The following is an 18,365-nucleotide window of genomic DNA, read 5'->3' as shown; positions in this document are numbered from 1 at the left end:
TTGTAAAGGGCTTGGCTGGCTGGCTGCTCATGTGGAGCATTAATTGTTCCAGCTGTGAACAAGATGTGGCCAAGAAATGCAGCTGCTGGCTACTCTCATAGGCCAGATTTGTTTTAATTACACAATAGCATGTATGTCTGTGCTTTCAAAAAGTCTTATAGAGAATTAGATGGTGAGATTTTGTCCTCAACTTTAATCTAAACAGCTTGTTAGGCATCTATCATGCTGCTGCATTTTCTGCTTATCTGGAAAGCTAGAAAGATACAAACCGGGTGGTTTGTGGGGATTTTGTTGTGGGTTTTTATTTTTGTTCTTGTAATCAGGAAGCAAGATTGGAGCTGTATGAGAGTATCCCAGTTGTATTGGCTCGGGCATCAGAAATGATGAAGGAGAGAATATATGCCTGGGATTACGTGGGAATGCTTTATACAGAGTGAAATAATTTGGATGTTTGCAACATGGCGAGTTTCTGCTAACCCAAAGTTGCATTTACTGAGAGTTGATCTTTGTGATCATCTAACAGAGAGGGGAAGACAGGCTATGTCAGCCTCTGAGAGATAGCAGGGAATTCTGTATAATGCTGCCTATAGCTACACTGGCCTGTGCATCACAACATACATTCCACTAACCTATGCAGAGCTTGGAATAAAATGTTTTCCCATTTGTGTTAAAATGCTTAGTTAAGTGTATCAGTTGCTTTCACGTGTTTCTGTTTTAATCTATACTAAAATTAACTATTGCATTGATATACAGCTAGACCTCAACTTGCAACCATTTAAAAATACCATGACTTATGACCAGTTCTCAGAACTAGCGCAGCATCCCTGTGCTTGTGTGATCAAAATTCAGGTCCTTGGTATTTATGATAGTTGCAGTGTCCTGGATCAGTGATCACCATTTGTAATCTTCCCAACTGGCTTCTGACAACCAGTCAGTGGGAGAAAGCCAGAATCACTTAGCAGTTGTAGTGATTCACTGCATAAAGTCATCAAGTTGGGCACATTTTACTTAACAGCTGCTTTGCTCAGCAATATAATTCTGGTTACAACTGTGGTGAAATGTCAAGGGCTACTTGAATATAAGCAGTAGATTCAAATAATACAGCCTTCCTGAGTTCATGTAGAAACTATATACTGGTGTAGGGTTGAAGTATATTTAGCAACTTTAGTATATTACAACTTTCTAGTAAATGTTCAGCTCTTCTCTTTTTTCATTCTACTTCTCTCTGCCTCCTCTATTTTTAAAAAGTTTAAAATGATATTCTTAAAGTGTTCTGATGTAACTGATATAGCTATGTGAACCACAGGTGATAGAACAGTATCACAGGAATGCTATCAGTCGGCTTCCTCATTCCTGTTAAAAAGCACTGAAGGGTTGAAGCCAAACTATAATCCAATATAACAGCAAAAAAATACGTCAAACATAAGCTCCTCAGTTCTCCTATGAGATTTATAGGAGTTGCTCTTCCTTTTTTTAATTAGGAATTTTTTTAAAAAAAATGAGTTATTGAGTTAGTTGACTCTATGTGCCTTGACAGCCCTCGTTATTTGGAAAAGGTAGAATTAATTCATTTGGGAGTTATCCAAGGTTATGGATGGACACTTTCTTGTAGTTCATCATAATAATGAAAAAGAATTTGGCATATTTTGAAACTATGGATTAAAGCAATCTACCATTACGTTGAATAACTTTATTTTTAAATTCAAATTCCAAGTTCCCCTGAAAAATAATAAACAGTTTCATATAAGACTATTTGGCAGACTTTGGAGAAGCTGAAAGCAAAACATGATCTCACCCTGATCAAAAGAAGTTGCATACTTTTCATGCTTTACAAGGAGCTTTATAGTCTGCTTGGTTGGCTGTCAGGCATATTGTCCTTTCTTCTTATCCAGAACTATTCATATAACTGCTGCCATCTTGTGGGCCAATTAAAGAGCATTTTAAAAAATTCTTGGTATACTGTATTTTGATCAGCATTGGCAATATATTTACACTTTGCAAAAGCGAAGATAAGTAGTCAATTGATTCGACATTCCCAAGTGGAAAGGATTATATTCATTTGGAACTACTTCATGTTTCTTTTTAGTTATATTGTGAAAAATGCAAAGAAAACCCTTCATGTACCTCTAGTGGAGAAGGGCTCTCTAACTAGACATTCTGATGAGTAACCTGTGCAAAGTGTAGAAAAGGATAGATGCTGCTGGAAGAAATTTGGTGTATAAAACTAACATCTGCATTTGGATGCATATCTGGATCCAGATCCAGATTCCAGATTTGAACCCCATTATCTGTTTCTGCAGTTTATCAGCCTGTTTCATACATGAATGGAGATGCAATGGGGAGATGCAGAAAATCTAATGAAACCAAAACATAACAAATCATTCTTTTAATACAGGGAATAGCTTTTCTGGAATGCTGTAAAATCCTTGAAGTAGAAGCTCAGGAAGCAGATGGGGGAAACAGATTATTTAAATGTAGAACAGGAATTCATATATTGTGGAGAGTTTTCTTTGGTTGCCAGACAGGTTCTGAACTCCATCAGGAAATTCTCTTAATATAGTTTCCACATGTGGAATATCCCTTTATATCGAAAGCAGACGTGTAGGGAAAACTTTGATATATATTTGAGAGTCTCCATTTGTGCACTAAGATATAAGAATGAATGGGAGAATTGCAATAGAGTTTTAAACCTTACTTAAAATACTACATTCAAGATGTTATCAAGTGCATGAATTTGTTTTACAATGGATTTGCTGCTTGTCTAATCTAGAATTGTCTGCTGACTGGTAGAAGCTCTTTGGGAATTTTAACAAAGCAGATTCGTTCTTATGCCTTGCTACCAGATATTTTTAAATGAAGATATACAAGACAGAAGCATGCAGATTCCCAGAGTTGGCAAAACATGGTACTTTGTACCTTTACCGTATTGTCTGCATAAGAATACTGTGGTTGGTAGTGTTGCCAGAATATGTAGTTTTATTCAGAAGCTTATCATTGATAGCTTGGTTCTGAAACAGAAGCAAAGAAAAAGGTATTGTTAATACACTTATACAGATATTGGTGCATAACCAACATCTACATTTGGGTGTACAAGTGGACGTAAATACAGAATCCAGATACACATCCAGTTTCATAAGATCCATGAATTACATGAATGCATCTGATGAAATGAGCAAAACTTAGGTAAAAGCCATAGCATATTTATAATAAAATTACAAGTGAGAAAAAAAATCTTCACTAGCAGATCCTGTTTACAAATGAAAAATGGACATTGTTAAGTATGTACAACTACCAGTTCTTTTTTTAAAATAAATTTTATTAATTTTTATCAGAAAACTAAGAGAAAGAAAAAGTTCAGAAAGAAAAAAATGTGACTTCTGACTTTTTTCAGTGCAGTAAAATATAAATGTAATACAACCTCAAACATTTGCTTTACAGATCTCATCAAGCTATTTCTATAATAACAAAACGATTTTAATCATTACAATTTAAAATCCAGGTTTCATTTCTTTCCATTCCAAACAAAAAGTCCGGAATCAATTTCCAAGTAGAAACAAAACTAGATAAATTCTTCTCTTTAATTAAAACAGTCAGTTTCCCCATCCCTGCTAACTCCATCACTTTTACCATGCACTCTTCCTTTGTGAGAATTCGTGTGGATTTGTATCTTTATACAAACAAGAATCTTGCTGCTGTAAATATACTGTATATAATAACAAAGTTTCAAATTTTCTTTCAAGTTCTTTCTCCATCAACCTTCAGAAGAAAACTTCTGGTTTCAATTTTATATTTATTATAAGAATCTTCTGAATTAAAGTAAAATCCTGGTCTCAGTATTGGCTACTATCCACCAGTTTTTGAGCTGGCAGGAAAATATCTCAGCATAAAATTTACTGCCCCATTTATGATTTCTATTCATGCCCAATGAAAGCAAAGGTTCCATATTTTATGTGGCTGCATCCAAGGCAGGATCCATTTCATACCATGGTTAGATGCAACTAGAGAAAAGCCTTACATGCCACAGGTCATCCAAACTATAGTTTATTGCCATATAAATGGAAGGGATCTTTTTAGTCTTTTGCCCATCTCTTCCTCTTAAGCAATGCAACACTGACCATCCCTCTGGCTGATGTGGAAGAGTATCAGCTCTAGCAGTTTCCCCTCTCACTGATGCCCCCAAATCCTTGGTATAATAGGCAATTGAGGAACTTTACAATGCTTTGGTAAGGCCACACCTGGAATACTGCATCCAGTTTTGGTCACCACGATGTAAAAAAGATGTCGAGACTCTAGAAAGGGTACAGAGAAGAGCAACAAAGATGATTAGGGGGCTGGAGGCTAAAACATATAGGGAACGGTTGCTGGAATTGGGTATGTCTAGTTTAATGAAGAGAAGGGTGAGGGGTGACATCATAGCAGTGTTCCAATATCTCAGGGGCTACCACAAAGAAGAGGGAGCCAAGCTATTTTCCAAAGCACCTGAAACCAGGACAAGAAGCAACGGATGGAAACTAGTCAAGGAGAGAAGCAACCTAGAACTAAGGAGAAACTTCCTGACAGTTAGAACAATTAACCAGTGGAACAACCTGCCTCCAGATGTGGTGAATGCTCCAACACTGGAGGTTTTTAAGAAGAGACTGGACAGCCATTTGTCTGAAATGGTATAAGGTTTCCTGCCTTAGCAGGGGGTTGGACTAGATGACCTCCAAGGTCCCTTCCAACTTTATTATTATTATTATTATTATTATTATTATTATTATTATTATTAGTGCAAAATTAAGACTTAATGATCTCTTAGGGTCAGTATTTTTCAACGTTGACAAATTTAAAATGTGCAGACTTCATGCTGTTTGGGGAATTCAGGAGGTCTACCTATTGTATAGGGACGCGGTGGCTCAGTGGGTTAGGATGCTGAGCTTGTCGATCAGATGGTCGGCAGTTTGGCGAGTCGAATCCCAAGTGAGCACCTGTTACTCGTCCCAGCTTCTGCCAACTGAGCAGTTCGAAAGCACGTAAAAATTCAAGTAGAAAAATAGGGACCACTACGGTGGGAAGGTAACAGCGTTCCGTGCGCCTTTGGCGTCTAGTCATGCTGGCCACATGACCACGGAGACGTCCTCAGACAAACGCTGGCTCTTCGGCTTTGAAACGGAGATGAGCACCGGCCCCTAGAGTCGGAAACGACTAGCACGCATGTGCGGGGGAACCTTTACCTTTACCTATTGTATAGATGTTTAAGTTTAAAACTATGGCTTTAGATGATTGTATGGATGAATCCATTTATTTCAACATGGGACAATCCAGTTCAACAATGCTTGAAAGTCTTCTGTGAGAGTGAGACCTTAGGTTTCTTGTTCTGACATGGTAGCTTTGCTGTTAAGAATCTGTTTCCCCTATACAATGATTTGGACCAATGCCATATTGAGACATGCTGGGAATGTTTAAAATGGTGGAAAGCTCATTGATTCCTTTCCTACTCCAGCACAGTGCTGTTGCTATTTAATGCCCATCACTACACGTAATCAGTGCAGTAGCTATCGAAAGAACTATTGATAGTTTGTTAGAATTATCTTTGAATACATTTTAGAAAAGAAGTCAAAAGTACAGTAATAATTTCACAAGTTACATCTTGGTTTCTTGCAGCCATCCATTATTCCATTACTGAAGAACTTCCAGCATATGGTTTCAATTGTGGATTTGGCTACAGTTCTCAAAAGACGATCTGTCGCTGGGAACATGATGCCCAGCTGGACTTGAGATGGGCAGTCCTTACCAGCAAAACAGGGCCCATTCAAGACCACACAGGTAAAGTAGGATTAACAACTGATCCAGTGACAAGTTGTGCTTAAAGTAAAAGATCTGCCAGGACTAACATTTACAGAGAGTCCTTGACTTAAAACCAGTTGCTTAGTGACCATTTGAACTTACAACAGATCCAAAAAGGGAGTTAAATCCAGATACAAAATTCCATTGATCGCCATCATCCACCAGGCACATGATTGCACTTCAAGCTTTCAGCAACAAGGTCATGTGCATCATCCCACAGTCACATAATCACCTTTCAGTTTCAGCAAAACCAAGCCATAGCAAACAATGGGCTTAGTTAACAACTGATGCATTTGCTTTATGAGTGCTGTGTTCGCTTAACAACTGCTGCAAAACATTTGTGAAATTGGGTGGGTCATGTAACTTATCAGCTTGATACCTGTTATGACTTATGACTGTATTGGGCAGGCACCCTTACAGTTATACCTTGTGCCTTGTATCTGTGTGTCAATTCTGTTTTGCATTGAGGAAAACAAGGGTGCCATTTCAAATCCTGTCCTAGAATTTATCCTGGTGCTTTTATGTATATGTGTATTTTTCTTAACTTTGCAAGATCACTTAACTTCAACCACTTCTAAAGGTGCTTTTAGAGGCCTCATTATCAGGTGGAAACTGATATAGTGAGATCTTAGGCCTTCTAACTGCTTGTTTCTGAGGGCAGAAACCTTTTGAACAAAGGGTGACATTGTGGCCCATGTTTCAATTATTCATTCCTTTTTTTCATTTATGTAGATAGTCAGAAGTACTAGCAATGAACCTTCCTTCCCCATTTCCATTTTCTACCCCCATCCCCATTTTACTTAATGAGAATGACAAGGAAATTGGGCTCCTTAAATTTAGAGACAGTTCAATTGAATCTTGAGACAAGTCGGTTTAGTTTTTAAAGGATAGGAAAAAACTTTAAATACTTTGACTATGAATGGCACTGTACAAATAAACGGCATCAAATTAAGCAAAAGGCAGTTAGCTGAAATGAAGGCTGTAATAATGGCAAAAATTGATGCAAAGTAAAATGAAATGACTCAGTAAGAACTGACATTGAAGGGAGGTTAAAAGCCATGTTAGCCAAGGACTGACAGAATCTAAAAGGCATGCATAAGTTGAGCTGTAATTAATACAAAAAAGGCAGAGTTCTTGACCCAGAGTTGCAATAATATTCTTGAAATGAAAAATATTTGAACTTTGCCATGAGCAGCTAGAGACAAGCACGACTTGTCCTCTCATTGAAGGGTTGAGGAAGGGGGGATTTTATCTCTTAAATGGGATTTTGTTATATGCTTTCCACATTCTAAACCATAAGCTGAAAACAGATTCACAAGACGTTTTACACACACACCTCATATATCTGATATCCTTTTTTTTTTGGCTTAACTATCTTCAGCTTCATTGTGCCACTATTTAAAAGAACACGTCAATTGCTATTCCTGCACCTTTTTACATAGAATAGCCATTTGACATGTTCTCCCTTGAAAAATGATTTGACTATATATATATATATGGAAATGAATAAACAAATTGGTTGATTACCAAAGAGCTGCGAAGGCTCATTCCCAAACCTGCAGGCTGTAATGCAGAGAGACGGAAGTGGGGTGGAAAATCTACTCCCACATACAGCAGCTAAATCCCATCAAATATAACTAAGCTGGAATGTAGATGAATAGCAATTAAAACATCTCTTTAGAGCCTGGAAATATACCAGGAAGCCATGATCCCTCCTGCTTATTCCTTCCCTATCCCAACCATTGGTTCTTTTGATCTGGGACTCGTGAAGAGAAAGGAAGTAGGGTGGCTCATGATTATGATGCTGGGTTAACAATCAGCAAGCCTGTGTCTGAGAACCAAGTGCTGCTGTGTGATGGAGTGAGCTCCCGTCATTCACTCCAGCTCCTGCCGAACAAGCAGTTTCAAAGCTTGCAATTGTAAGTACCTCTCAGATGGGCAGATTAACAGGGACATGAAAGGAGCCCCCAACTGATCATCCCCTGAGCAATGGTGATGTCACTGGCTCATCCTTCCGACACAGCATGAATGTGAAGAGAAATCCTGTGTTATACTCAGCAAATGGAAGGAGGATGTTGTTGAAGATGGGGTTGCTGTACTTCCCCATGTGTCTGGGGAGATCTGAAGAGATGAATTTGTGGTCTGGTGGCAACATTAACAATAACTTTCATGGTTTCCCTTGCTTTAAAGTGCAGAAGAAGCTGCAGCTAAAAGATTCTTCAGAATATTATTCAATCCACATTTGGAAGCAAACATTCACTTTCCAAAGTAATGTGAGAGGGAAAAATTATCTGCTCTTCTACTTGTTTAATGCAGCTGCCCATTCAATAACTTACTACAGCTCCGTGCAAAGAGTATATTTTATGACAAATTGCATTTCAAATATGTACATATTTTATAAGTGATTTACCTTGAAATAAATACATACAGCACAAATGAAAACTGGATGGGATGAATTGATCTGGGCAGAAACACATCTTAATATCTCCACTCTTACGACACAGCACATTGTTTCTTAAGAATCTCTCCATACTGTTACATCCCTTACCATTTAGAAAATCAGGAAAGTTCATGCCTTAACTAATTTCAGTTTGCTGGAAGAGGAAGGTGAGAAAGCATAGCCATACATGCCAAGATATTTTTCAGTAAGCATTCAGTTGCAGCTCCTTAGAAAAAGCCTGTTCATGTTGTAATGCTTGAAGTTTATCAGATTAAAGGGAGTCAAACTGGGTCATTGTGTCTAATGCAGTGTTTTGTCACAATAGGAGATGGCAATTTTATTTATTCCCAAGCTGATGAAAACCAGAAAGGCAAAATTGTCCGCCTCATCAGCCCTATCATCAATCTGCAAAATTATGCCCTTTGCATGACTTTCTGGTATCATATGTCGGGCCCTCACGTCGGCACACTAAGAATCAAACTGCGGTACCAGATCCCTAAAGAATACGATCGGGTCTTATGGACACTAAGTGGAAATCAGGGAAACTGCTGGAAGGAAGGCCGGGTTTTTCTCCACAAATCTGTGAAACATTATCAGGTAGGCCAAGAAATTTAAGCATAAAAGGAGGCGGGGTCAATAGCATTCCATGCATTGTGCATGATTGAAGCCCCACGTTAAGTTGTCTTTCGTGGGGGGTGGGGAAGCTACAGAAATAAAATAAGAACTAGAGCAACAGAGACCTGAGTTTGATTAAGATACTAATGCAGTGATCACAGGGTTCCAGCCGAAGCTTGAGCTTAAGTGAGTCAGGTTTACTTAGAAACAGAGAAAAAAAAATATGTTAGCCGAAAAGGATGGTCTTCTTCTTCTTCTTCTTCTTCTTCTTCTTCTTCTTCTTCTTCTTCTTCTTCTTCTTCTTCTTCTTCTTCTTCTTCTTCTTCTTCTTCTTCTTCTTCTTCTCCTTCTCCTTCTCCTTCTCCTCTTCTTCTTCCTCCTCCTCTCCTCCTTTTCTTCCTTCTCTTCCTTCTCTTTCTCTTTCTCTTCCTCCTCCCTTTCCCATCCCTCTCCTCCTCTTCCATTTTTTTTCTCCACACTAGCTGTGAATAAAATTTAGACTTCTAAACTCCAGTTTAAAAAATTAAACCTTAACAGTAATTGGTTAAGGGTTGAAGTGGTTGAAGTGAACCTCCAGCATGCAAAACAAAAGGTCTCCTGCTATAATGATATGTAGGAATGAGTTAAATGAGGGGGGGGATAAATGCTGCCTTAGAAAAAGCCAGATAAGAAAGGACATAGTCCATAGCTGCATAATGACCAGAGAAAGAGGTTCAGCAGGAACACATACAAATATACACACACACACACACACACACACACACACACACAGAGAGAGAGAGAGAGAGAGAGAGAGAGAGAGAGAGAGAGAGAGAGAGAGAGAGAGAGAGAGAGAGACCACAAGCTCTTAGGCATCAAAGAATGCAAGGTGAGATTTGTACTTTCAGACTTGCAAGATTCTGTTAACACAGCTTTACAATAACATAGAATTAGTTCACTTGGTCATGATTCTTTTCTGGGCTGCCTAAAAAGGCTGACGCCTCCTGACCTTCTGCATTCCTTTCCCTCACACATACTTCTAATGCTCCTTCCTTCATGCCCAGTGGAGTGCTGGTGGATGGCACCATTGCTGTTTCCATAGGTCTGAATCCAATTATTTGCAAAAGGCTTTTGTAATTAAACATAGATCTTAGGGTTGCCCTAAATCCATAGATGGACTATTCCTGTCTTAGAAGGATCTCAGGAGTGGAAAGACCCAAGGATCTGCTTTCAATAAGGGCTGGCAATATTGATGTTTATTTCACTTAATATGAAACAACTTCCTAATGTGATGCTTTCCTGATGTGCTGGGGGGACAGCTTCCAGAGTTCCTAATCATGACATTCAAAAACTGTGAAGCATTAGGTTGCAAAAGACAGACATAATCATATCATCATATCTAATTATATTTACACTATTTGGATTTGGGAGAAGCAAAGTTTGAATTAATCACTCCATATTAAATATGAACTTGCCATCTATACCTAAGTTATCTAATCTACAAATGAATGCAATTGTGCTTTCATTTTCTTTCTTATGTCATTTGTTTTGGAGGGAAAAATCTTTCTTTGAGCCAATTTACTTATAATTTAATATTTTATACATGAATCTATATTATGAAAAATGTACAGGAGTCAAAAATAAGCCAAGAAAAAATACAGAATTATAGGTAAACATCTTAACATGTAAATATATTTAAAGAATCGCTTTGAAGGCAACAGGAGAATCTACCAGAAGAGGGTCTTCCATTGCAGGAGACACCTTTCATCAACACCATCCATCAGATGGTGAGCCACCTGTACTTGAATCATATCTCCAATAAGATTTTGGTTTAACCACTCTGGGTATTTTCATTAGAAGCTTAAAATAACTCTTTTCTCTACTGTGGTTTGTAGCTCAGCTGTATATTGGGAAACCTCTTATCTTTTCCTTCTCCCTCTTCCCATTCCACTAAAGTGGTGCTCACATGGGGGGGGCAGTAAGACTCCACAGCTTTTATTTGTTCTTTTAATTTTAAAAAAATGGGAGGCAAGCTCATATAGGTCCCACAGGTATTTTTAGAAAATAAAATAATGTATGAGAGTTGCTCAGTAGTATCTTCACCCACAGAAAAAAAACAGTAAAGGAAAATTAAGTTGCAAAAATCATCCCAGATCACCAAGGAAAAGAATGAACAACCTCACTTTGCCTTTTGGTAAATCCCATAGCAGCCATTTTGCATCTAAAATGGCCTCAATCCCAAAGGATAATTTAATCCACCACATGATAACAGAATTAAATAAAGGGGAACATGGTCCTTCTTAGCTACTTCTGTAAAAATTTCTCAATATCAATTATGTTGAGAATATGCAAACCTACAAAGATTTAATTATAACTGTATGGATCTCTGAATGCTGATTTATCTTACAACAATGCAATCTGTTTTACACTTAGCCCTGAGGGTAAAACTGCACTTTCTCTGAAAGAGTTGTTTCTTCATAAAATGGTACTTTCATATGACATCTTGAGCCTTTAGAGATAACAGAAGATTGGTCTCTTCAATGTATGCTTGCTTAAAGATTCAATAACTAGTCTTTATTCTGGCCATTTTTGCTGGCCATTAATCAACAAAATGTAATTTATTTTTATCAGGTAATGGTGGAAGGAGAAATTGGAAAGGGAAATGGAGGAATTGCAGTTGATGATATTAACTTTGACAGCCACATAACACAGGAAGAATGCCGAAGTAAGTATGACTTGATGGTAACTTTAAAATTTATAGTGAACACTGTGAATTCTTCTGGTGATTTTTAGTGTTACTATTACATTTTTATTTCCACTTTTTTAATAAATACTCAAGGCAGAGATTATACCTATATATAACATAAAGGCTATAACAATCTTGTTAACAAATGTTGGATCCTATATGCAGTTGATTTATCTTTATTTTTTCCCTACCATATGTCTTTCATATTTCTCTTGTGAACAAGTTACCCCTAAATCCTATATATGTGCAAAACTAGGTGATTTCAATGAGTTTAAACATGCTTGATTTTGGATAGCTTAATCTTAAATAAGCTTAAGTAAGCTTCATAGCTGATCTTGAGTATGGACACACTAACTAAGTCTACCATATGCTTAAAATAGATATACATTGACCTGCCATAAAAGTATTTATTTCCTATTATATTGATGCCAATCCAAGGAAGGACAGAACAGTGGTTTCAACCTTTTCTTCACCACGGACCTCCTTTAAATAGCTTCTTTGGTCACGGACCCCCAAGATTTAAGATTTAAATCAGGGGTCCCCAACTGGTCCCTGACATGCCAAAAACCAGGCCACACTAACAAGCAAAGCCCCACCCATGGGATGCAGGTGGCACACAAAACCATGCCTCCTCCGGTCCATGGAAACCAGTCCCTGATGTCCAGAAGGTTGGGGGCCACTGATTTAAATCATAACATTTCTTCAAACTTTCCCAGGAGTCCATGTATCACAAGTTGAGAACCACTGGACAACAATAAAGCCATCCAACACTACAAAAATTAAAACCAATCAAAATTAGTACAGTTGAAATCTTCAAAATTGTTTAGCCTTAAAGGTCTGAGTGAAAATATTGATACTAAAGTTACTACGGGTATTCTACTAATTTGGGAATTAATTTCACATGCTTTTGGTCATTCAGGTCAAAGTCTTATGAAAGAAGAGTTTAAACAGCAGGTTTCTGTTCTAATATCCTTATCAGTTAATATAATTATTTTCCATGGCTAAAGGATACTTATGACTGATTAATAGCATTGGATTCCAAGATTATAAATGCAATGAATGAAATATGCTAATTTTATATGTGGATTTTCCTTTATCTGAGACAAAACTCCCCTGCTGATAGCACTAAACCTGTGCCATGCTATGGTAGAGAAAAGGCTTTTTTCTTCTTTGCTAATTTGGGAAAAATCAGGTTGATGAACAAATCCAGCAAACCAATATAATCATGCTTAGAAAAGGAAGAAAAGTTCTCAATATCATTATTGGCAGCATGATAACCAGTCTGTATGTCATTACAATAATGTCAATTCTCTTTGCTTAACAGAATCAAATGATGCAGGGAATGAAGTAGTTGAAGTAGAGCCAGATATTAATCAAACAGGTAAAATATATATTTTAATTAAAAATTAACTTGGTTTTCATGTGAATCAGTGTCATTTCAATTTATTTTTAACCTATGTGGATGGCTGATTGGTGAGAGAGACGACTTGGTGTCGTCTCTTAGCAATTATATCGATTTTTTTTCATGACATAACCTACTCCTTTTCCAATGGTATATCCATCACCACTGCAACTAACTCCATCCACCTTATATAGATGATCAGTCTAATAAAGTCATACAGTTATTATTAACATGCCTGTTTGCTTATATCATTTAATATTTTTGACATGTTTTACATTTTTATTAATGTAGGAGAGGAATAAACACAGATAATATAGTAACCAGTAATAAAGTATAGATTTTTTAACAGGATTATATCAAATCCATCAATATCCATTGCTTTAGCCACGTTCAAATATCTATGGAGTTTCTCAGTCATCCAGGTCATGGTTGTCCAAAGGTCCTTTTTCAAACGACAACTGGACTTTATTTTTCCTTGAAGATATTTCCCTTTTTATCCAAGAAGTTTCTTCAGCTCTCATCCTAGAACTTCTTCAGAACTGAAGCAGCTTCTTGGATGAGAAGTGAAACATCTTCAAGGAAAAACAAAGTCCAGTTGCCTTTTGAAACAGCAACTTTGGGATAGCCATTTTCAAACACATCAGCAGTTGCAATAATAGAATGTATTGTAGTGGCAAATCAAAGATTCCTTACATCTTGCTGGAGATTTAAATTTATTTATTTATTTTATTTTTATTCTTCAGAAAGAAACATTGGATAATCAAATTGCAATCTCTCCAACTCTCCATAATTGCATTTGAGTAAGGGGAGAGGGGTAAAAGATGACATGAAACAAAGCTTCCTATCATGTATTTTAAATGTCTCCTAAATCATTTATGCAGAAGATTCAGAGGATCTCAAGACCATCGCTCAATCACCTAAATCTGAAATTCCTGAGCCTGAAAATAGTAAACATCTGACATCAACTACTGCTAGTTCCTAAGCTTTTAGAACAGAGCTATTTCAAGGGCAAGTAAACAGGGGCAGACATCTGGTAAAATTTGTTTTTCCAGCTGCCTGCACCTTCATAGAAAAAGATGAGGATATCTGAGAGGGAGGGAGGGGAGGAAGGAAGGAAGGAAGGAAGGAAGGAAGGAAGGAAGGAAGGAAGGAAGGAAGGAAGGAAGGAAGGAAGGAAGGAAGGAAGGAAGGAAGGAAGGAAGGAATTTTTTTGTGGGAGGGGACCAAATTCTATTTCACAAAATCAAATGTAGAATTTTTCTGCAGTGCACTATTCTAAACTGCTATATAATTTGAACTTTACCTAGTTTTCCTGTATCACATAACAGGACAAAGACAAAGATAAATTTGTTCCAATTTTTGGAAACAGGGAAAAAAAAGATTTCTATATTTCGATTGACAAGAAACTGGAGATGAAGCATTTTCTACAACTTACTCCATAATTCCTCTTCCAGTGCAGGTATAAAGTGTAAAAAAGCAAAACAAAAATCAGCTTCTTAATTCAATCCCTAAATTTTAGGCACTATGTTTAGTGCCTAAATGAGGATGAAAATATATATTCTCAGATATTAGGAAATATAGCAACACACACACACACACATACAAGAATGCTGAGAAATGAAGAGGCTTCCAATTCATCAGAATCAGTGACCAACTTAAGTTATAAATTTATAACATTGTCTCACATCTCCATTTAAGCTTGTCTATCTTCTTATCTTTCTTCTTAGGCCCTATTTACCCAGTTTTGGCTATCCTGCCACCCCATGATTTCTGTGTCTCTTTGTTCCTCTGTAGGATTTACTCCTGATTGCCATGGAAATGGGGAGCCTTATAATGACAACATTTCCCGAAAGCCAAGCAATGTGCTGAAAACACTTGACCCCATTCTCATCACCATCATCGCTATGAGTGCCCTGGGTGTGCTGCTTGGCGCCATCTGTGGGGTCATTCTGTACTGCACCTGTTGGCACAATGGGATGTCTGATAGAAACTTATCTGCACTGGAGAACTACAATTTTGAACTTGTGGATGGGGTTAAATTAAAAAAGGATAAACTGAACACACAGAATACTTATTCAGAAGCATGAGGTAGAGGAGGAGAAGGAGGAGGAGGAGGAGCTCAAACATTTCAAACAATTTAGACAGAAAGACTTATAGATCTCCCTTTTCTGTACAGGCTGAAAACTGCGTTGAAGACGCTGAGCCAAGCTTTTCTCAGGAGCGTCAGTGGGTGTACCAGATGTTCTAAGACATGGACAACAATCTGTGTTAAACAATCTGAATCATGTACAGTCTACTTCTGTTTCTGTTTTAATTTAAACTATTCAAATGCTGGTGTTGAGACCAAGTATGATTGACTTAAGAGGGGTGTTCTGTTTTGGTTCTGCCTTTTTTCTTCTTTCTTCTTTCCTTAGCCCCTGCATTCTTTTTCTTTCCTTCTGTCTCCCCCACCCCACCCTGGGCCCATAAGTCTTTGGTTTTTTTTACTGTGCAAAAATCCAAGATGCTGTCAAAACATATATTTTGGCAGGAGTCCATTAGATGGACATCCTGTTTGTAGCTGAGTGCCCAGAAAGAAAAATATCAGAGTAACAGCATTTAATGGATTCCTGATACTGTATTTGTGTATAATTGCTTGTGTTGTGCATAGGCAAAGGAGGGTTAGGGTGTTTGTTTTGGGGGTGGGTGGGGAAGTACTGTATGGCCAGTACTGGTATAGTGTGTCAACTCTGTTAACCAAGCAATACGGTCAGAATTTATTGGTGTTTCTCAGTGTTGTACTCCACCTTTGTGCTTGTGAATTCCATACAAAAGATATGTGCCATCACCTACAAATTGGCAAACCAGGCATCCTGCATTGAATTGTAATGAGAAAAACAAACAAAAGTCCTTGGCACTGGCTCGTTTATGTCTTTTCAAGTGCCTTTTAGTTGTATCTCTCCTCATTGGATTATCATCAACTCCTTCTTTGTCACCCTTCTCTCTCTCTCTCTCTCTCTCTCTCTCTCTCTCTCTCTCTCTCTCTCTCTCTCTCTCTCTCTCTCTCTCTCTCTCTCTCTCCTCCCTCCCTCTCCCTCTCCCCCTCCCTCCCTCCCTCTCTCAGCAAGGGCTAACAAAACCTTGGCAACTTGCAGCTAATTCCTTCACTTCAATTTTTTCAGTTTTATGTTGCTGAACCCACTTTTTCTAAAAAGCTGCAGTTTTGTTCCTGTCCTACCTTTTACTGTTCTTTCATACAGAATGTATTTTCAAATATAAGGCCTCTCTGTCTTTTGCTTTTCCCCTCTTCTGTCTCTAAATAGATTGTTACATAAGCATTTGCCATTGTCAAGGTAAGGAAAATGCAGCTCTAATTTGCTGGTAATGGCAAAAAAGAGGATTTTGTTAAATTTTTGTCTTTTGTTTTATTGCTGTATTTTAAAATAAGGGATATGTCTTAATGTTACCTTCCAGAGTTGATCTTTGGGTTTCTTTTTAGCAGCATTGACTGACATTATCTTTTTTTCTCTCTCCTTTAGTAAGCCATGAAGTAAGTCTTTTAATTCTGTCCAAGATGTTCATATAAATCGATGGCAATGAGAATTTGTTGTTGATGTTGAAGAGCAAAGAGTGTTTTTCCCATCCATATCCTAGCTATCCAATTTAAGGGTAATTGTTTCTGCGCAAGACTCATTCATGCTAATGTAGAAGCATACTAATATTGCTACAAGTAGTAATGCATTGTCTTTGCTAATAATGGATTTGCTTTAAAAAAATCATTGTATAACATATCCTAAACTGGATTTAAAATGAGTACTCTTAACATTCTGATGAGAAGGAATTGGGGGCCATGTGGTCCTTCCATTCACTCAGCCAGCGCAGTCTGTAGAACCTATGTATTTCCTCTTATTGAAAAGTAATGTCTATGAAAAGAAATTGACAACCGTAGCCATGTTGATCTCCAAAAGACACAGTTAACTCTCGACACAGTTAACTCTTAAAGATCTTAAATCATAACTAGCATACAGGGCACCATAAACTGATTTTGTCACATTGTTTTACGTGGTATTCAAAAGCACCTTGATTAAAAACAGCTGGTGTTCACTACACCAGAGCAAATGTTTAACAATCCTGCTCTCTTGTTGTAAATATGAGTTATCATCCAAAGAAGGTTTATTTTCATCTACCATGGAAAAAAAATCAAAGTGACAAAAGAGTATAAGAATCAATTGTTTAGTAATCCAATTTACACTGTAATTGAATGCTCGACTAGTTAATTATCCCAAAGAGAACATCAAATGCAACTAATTTTTACTGCACTTCTTTCATGTATGTTTAGTTGCATCATGTATTATTGACTCTATGTCAATAATCACATAGGCATCTTAAGATCTGTGATAAAAGTGCATACAAACATTATTTAAGGGGGCAGATTTCATTACATGTATTTTCTAGAACTCAAAAAGTACCATATAGAATATTAATATTGGTATGGAAAAAAGATTTTTAATAATTTGTGCACATATGAACTAAATCTGTGGTCTATAAATCAGACTTCAGATAGTCCTTAACATACAATTACAATTGAGCCCAAAATTTCTATTTTTAAGTGAGGCATTTGTTAAGTGATTTTTGCCTCATTTTATGATCTTTCTTGCCATAGTTGTTAAATGAATCACTGCAGTTGATGTTAGCAACATGGTTGTTAAGTGAATCTGGTTTCCCTATTGACTTTACTAGTCAGAAGGTCACCAAGGGTGATTGATTAGATGACCTTGGGACACAGTGGTCGTAAATAGGAACCAGTTGCCAAACATTTGAATTTTGATCATATGATCATGGGGATGCTGCAAGGGCCATAACTGTGAAAAATGGTCATAAGTCACATTTTTCAGTGCTGTTTAACTTTGAACAATTCAGTAAATGAACAGTTGTAAGTTGAGGACTACCTGTATCAGGCTATGTAACTTGGTATTGACTATTGTAATGGGCATTAATTGCCAGGATTTCTCACATTAAGTCTCATCTTTCTTCATCCCCTTGTATGAAATGTTTTTAAAACAAGATATGCTGGTGACTGAATTTATGTATGAAAAGATGTACCCTTGGATATTATCAATTCATTATTCAGGTCTTCAGTTACTTTCAGTCTATTCTGTAAAAACCCTCTTTACTGAAGATCATTGTATTTAAGTTCATACAAATAATATGAAAGCTGCATCATAGATTCAAGCATGAGAATAGTCACATTATGCTACTTTAAAACAGCTGAAAAGCATACATGTGTGAACCATCCCAATCACCACTCTTGAGTTTAGTATAATCCATGCCATCATTGTGTTTATTTAACACAAACAAATGTGTTAGGCTTTGTACAG

General features: G+C 37.2%; 1 protein-coding gene across 4 annotated transcripts in view; it reads left to right on the top strand.

Annotated features, from left to right (window-relative positions):
- The window catches only part of NRP1 (neuropilin 1), a gene marked incomplete at its 3' end in the record, with an annotated part of 145,948 nt that extends 130,853 nt beyond the window's left edge, over window positions 1–15,095 (top strand). The window contains exons 13-17 of one of the 4 annotated variants that reach the window (XM_083378345.1): window positions 5,677–5,805; window positions 8,592–8,863; window positions 11,492–11,585; window positions 12,931–12,987; window positions 14,803–15,095. In XM_083378345.1, coding sequence (XP_083234471.1) covers window positions 5,677–5,805; window positions 8,592–8,863; window positions 11,492–11,585; window positions 12,931–12,987; window positions 14,803–15,095 — 845 coding nt within the window. Of the gene's footprint in view, window positions 1–5,643; window positions 5,806–8,591; window positions 8,864–11,491; window positions 11,586–12,930; window positions 12,988–14,802 lie in introns of all 4 variants that reach the window. The other 3 variants (XM_083378346.1, XM_083378344.1, XM_083378343.1) reach the window with 3 other exon arrangements.
- Window positions 15,096–18,365: the final 3,270 nt, after the last annotated feature.

The sequence above is a fragment of the Vipera ursinii genome, assembly GCF_947247035.1.
Source record: "Vipera ursinii genome assembly, chromosome: Z".
NCBI classification, from domain to species: Eukaryota; Metazoa; Chordata; class Lepidosauria; order Squamata; family Viperidae; genus Vipera; species Vipera ursinii.
Note: the sequence above shows the minus strand (reverse complement) of the source record. Positions and strands in the feature narration are given on the sequence as shown.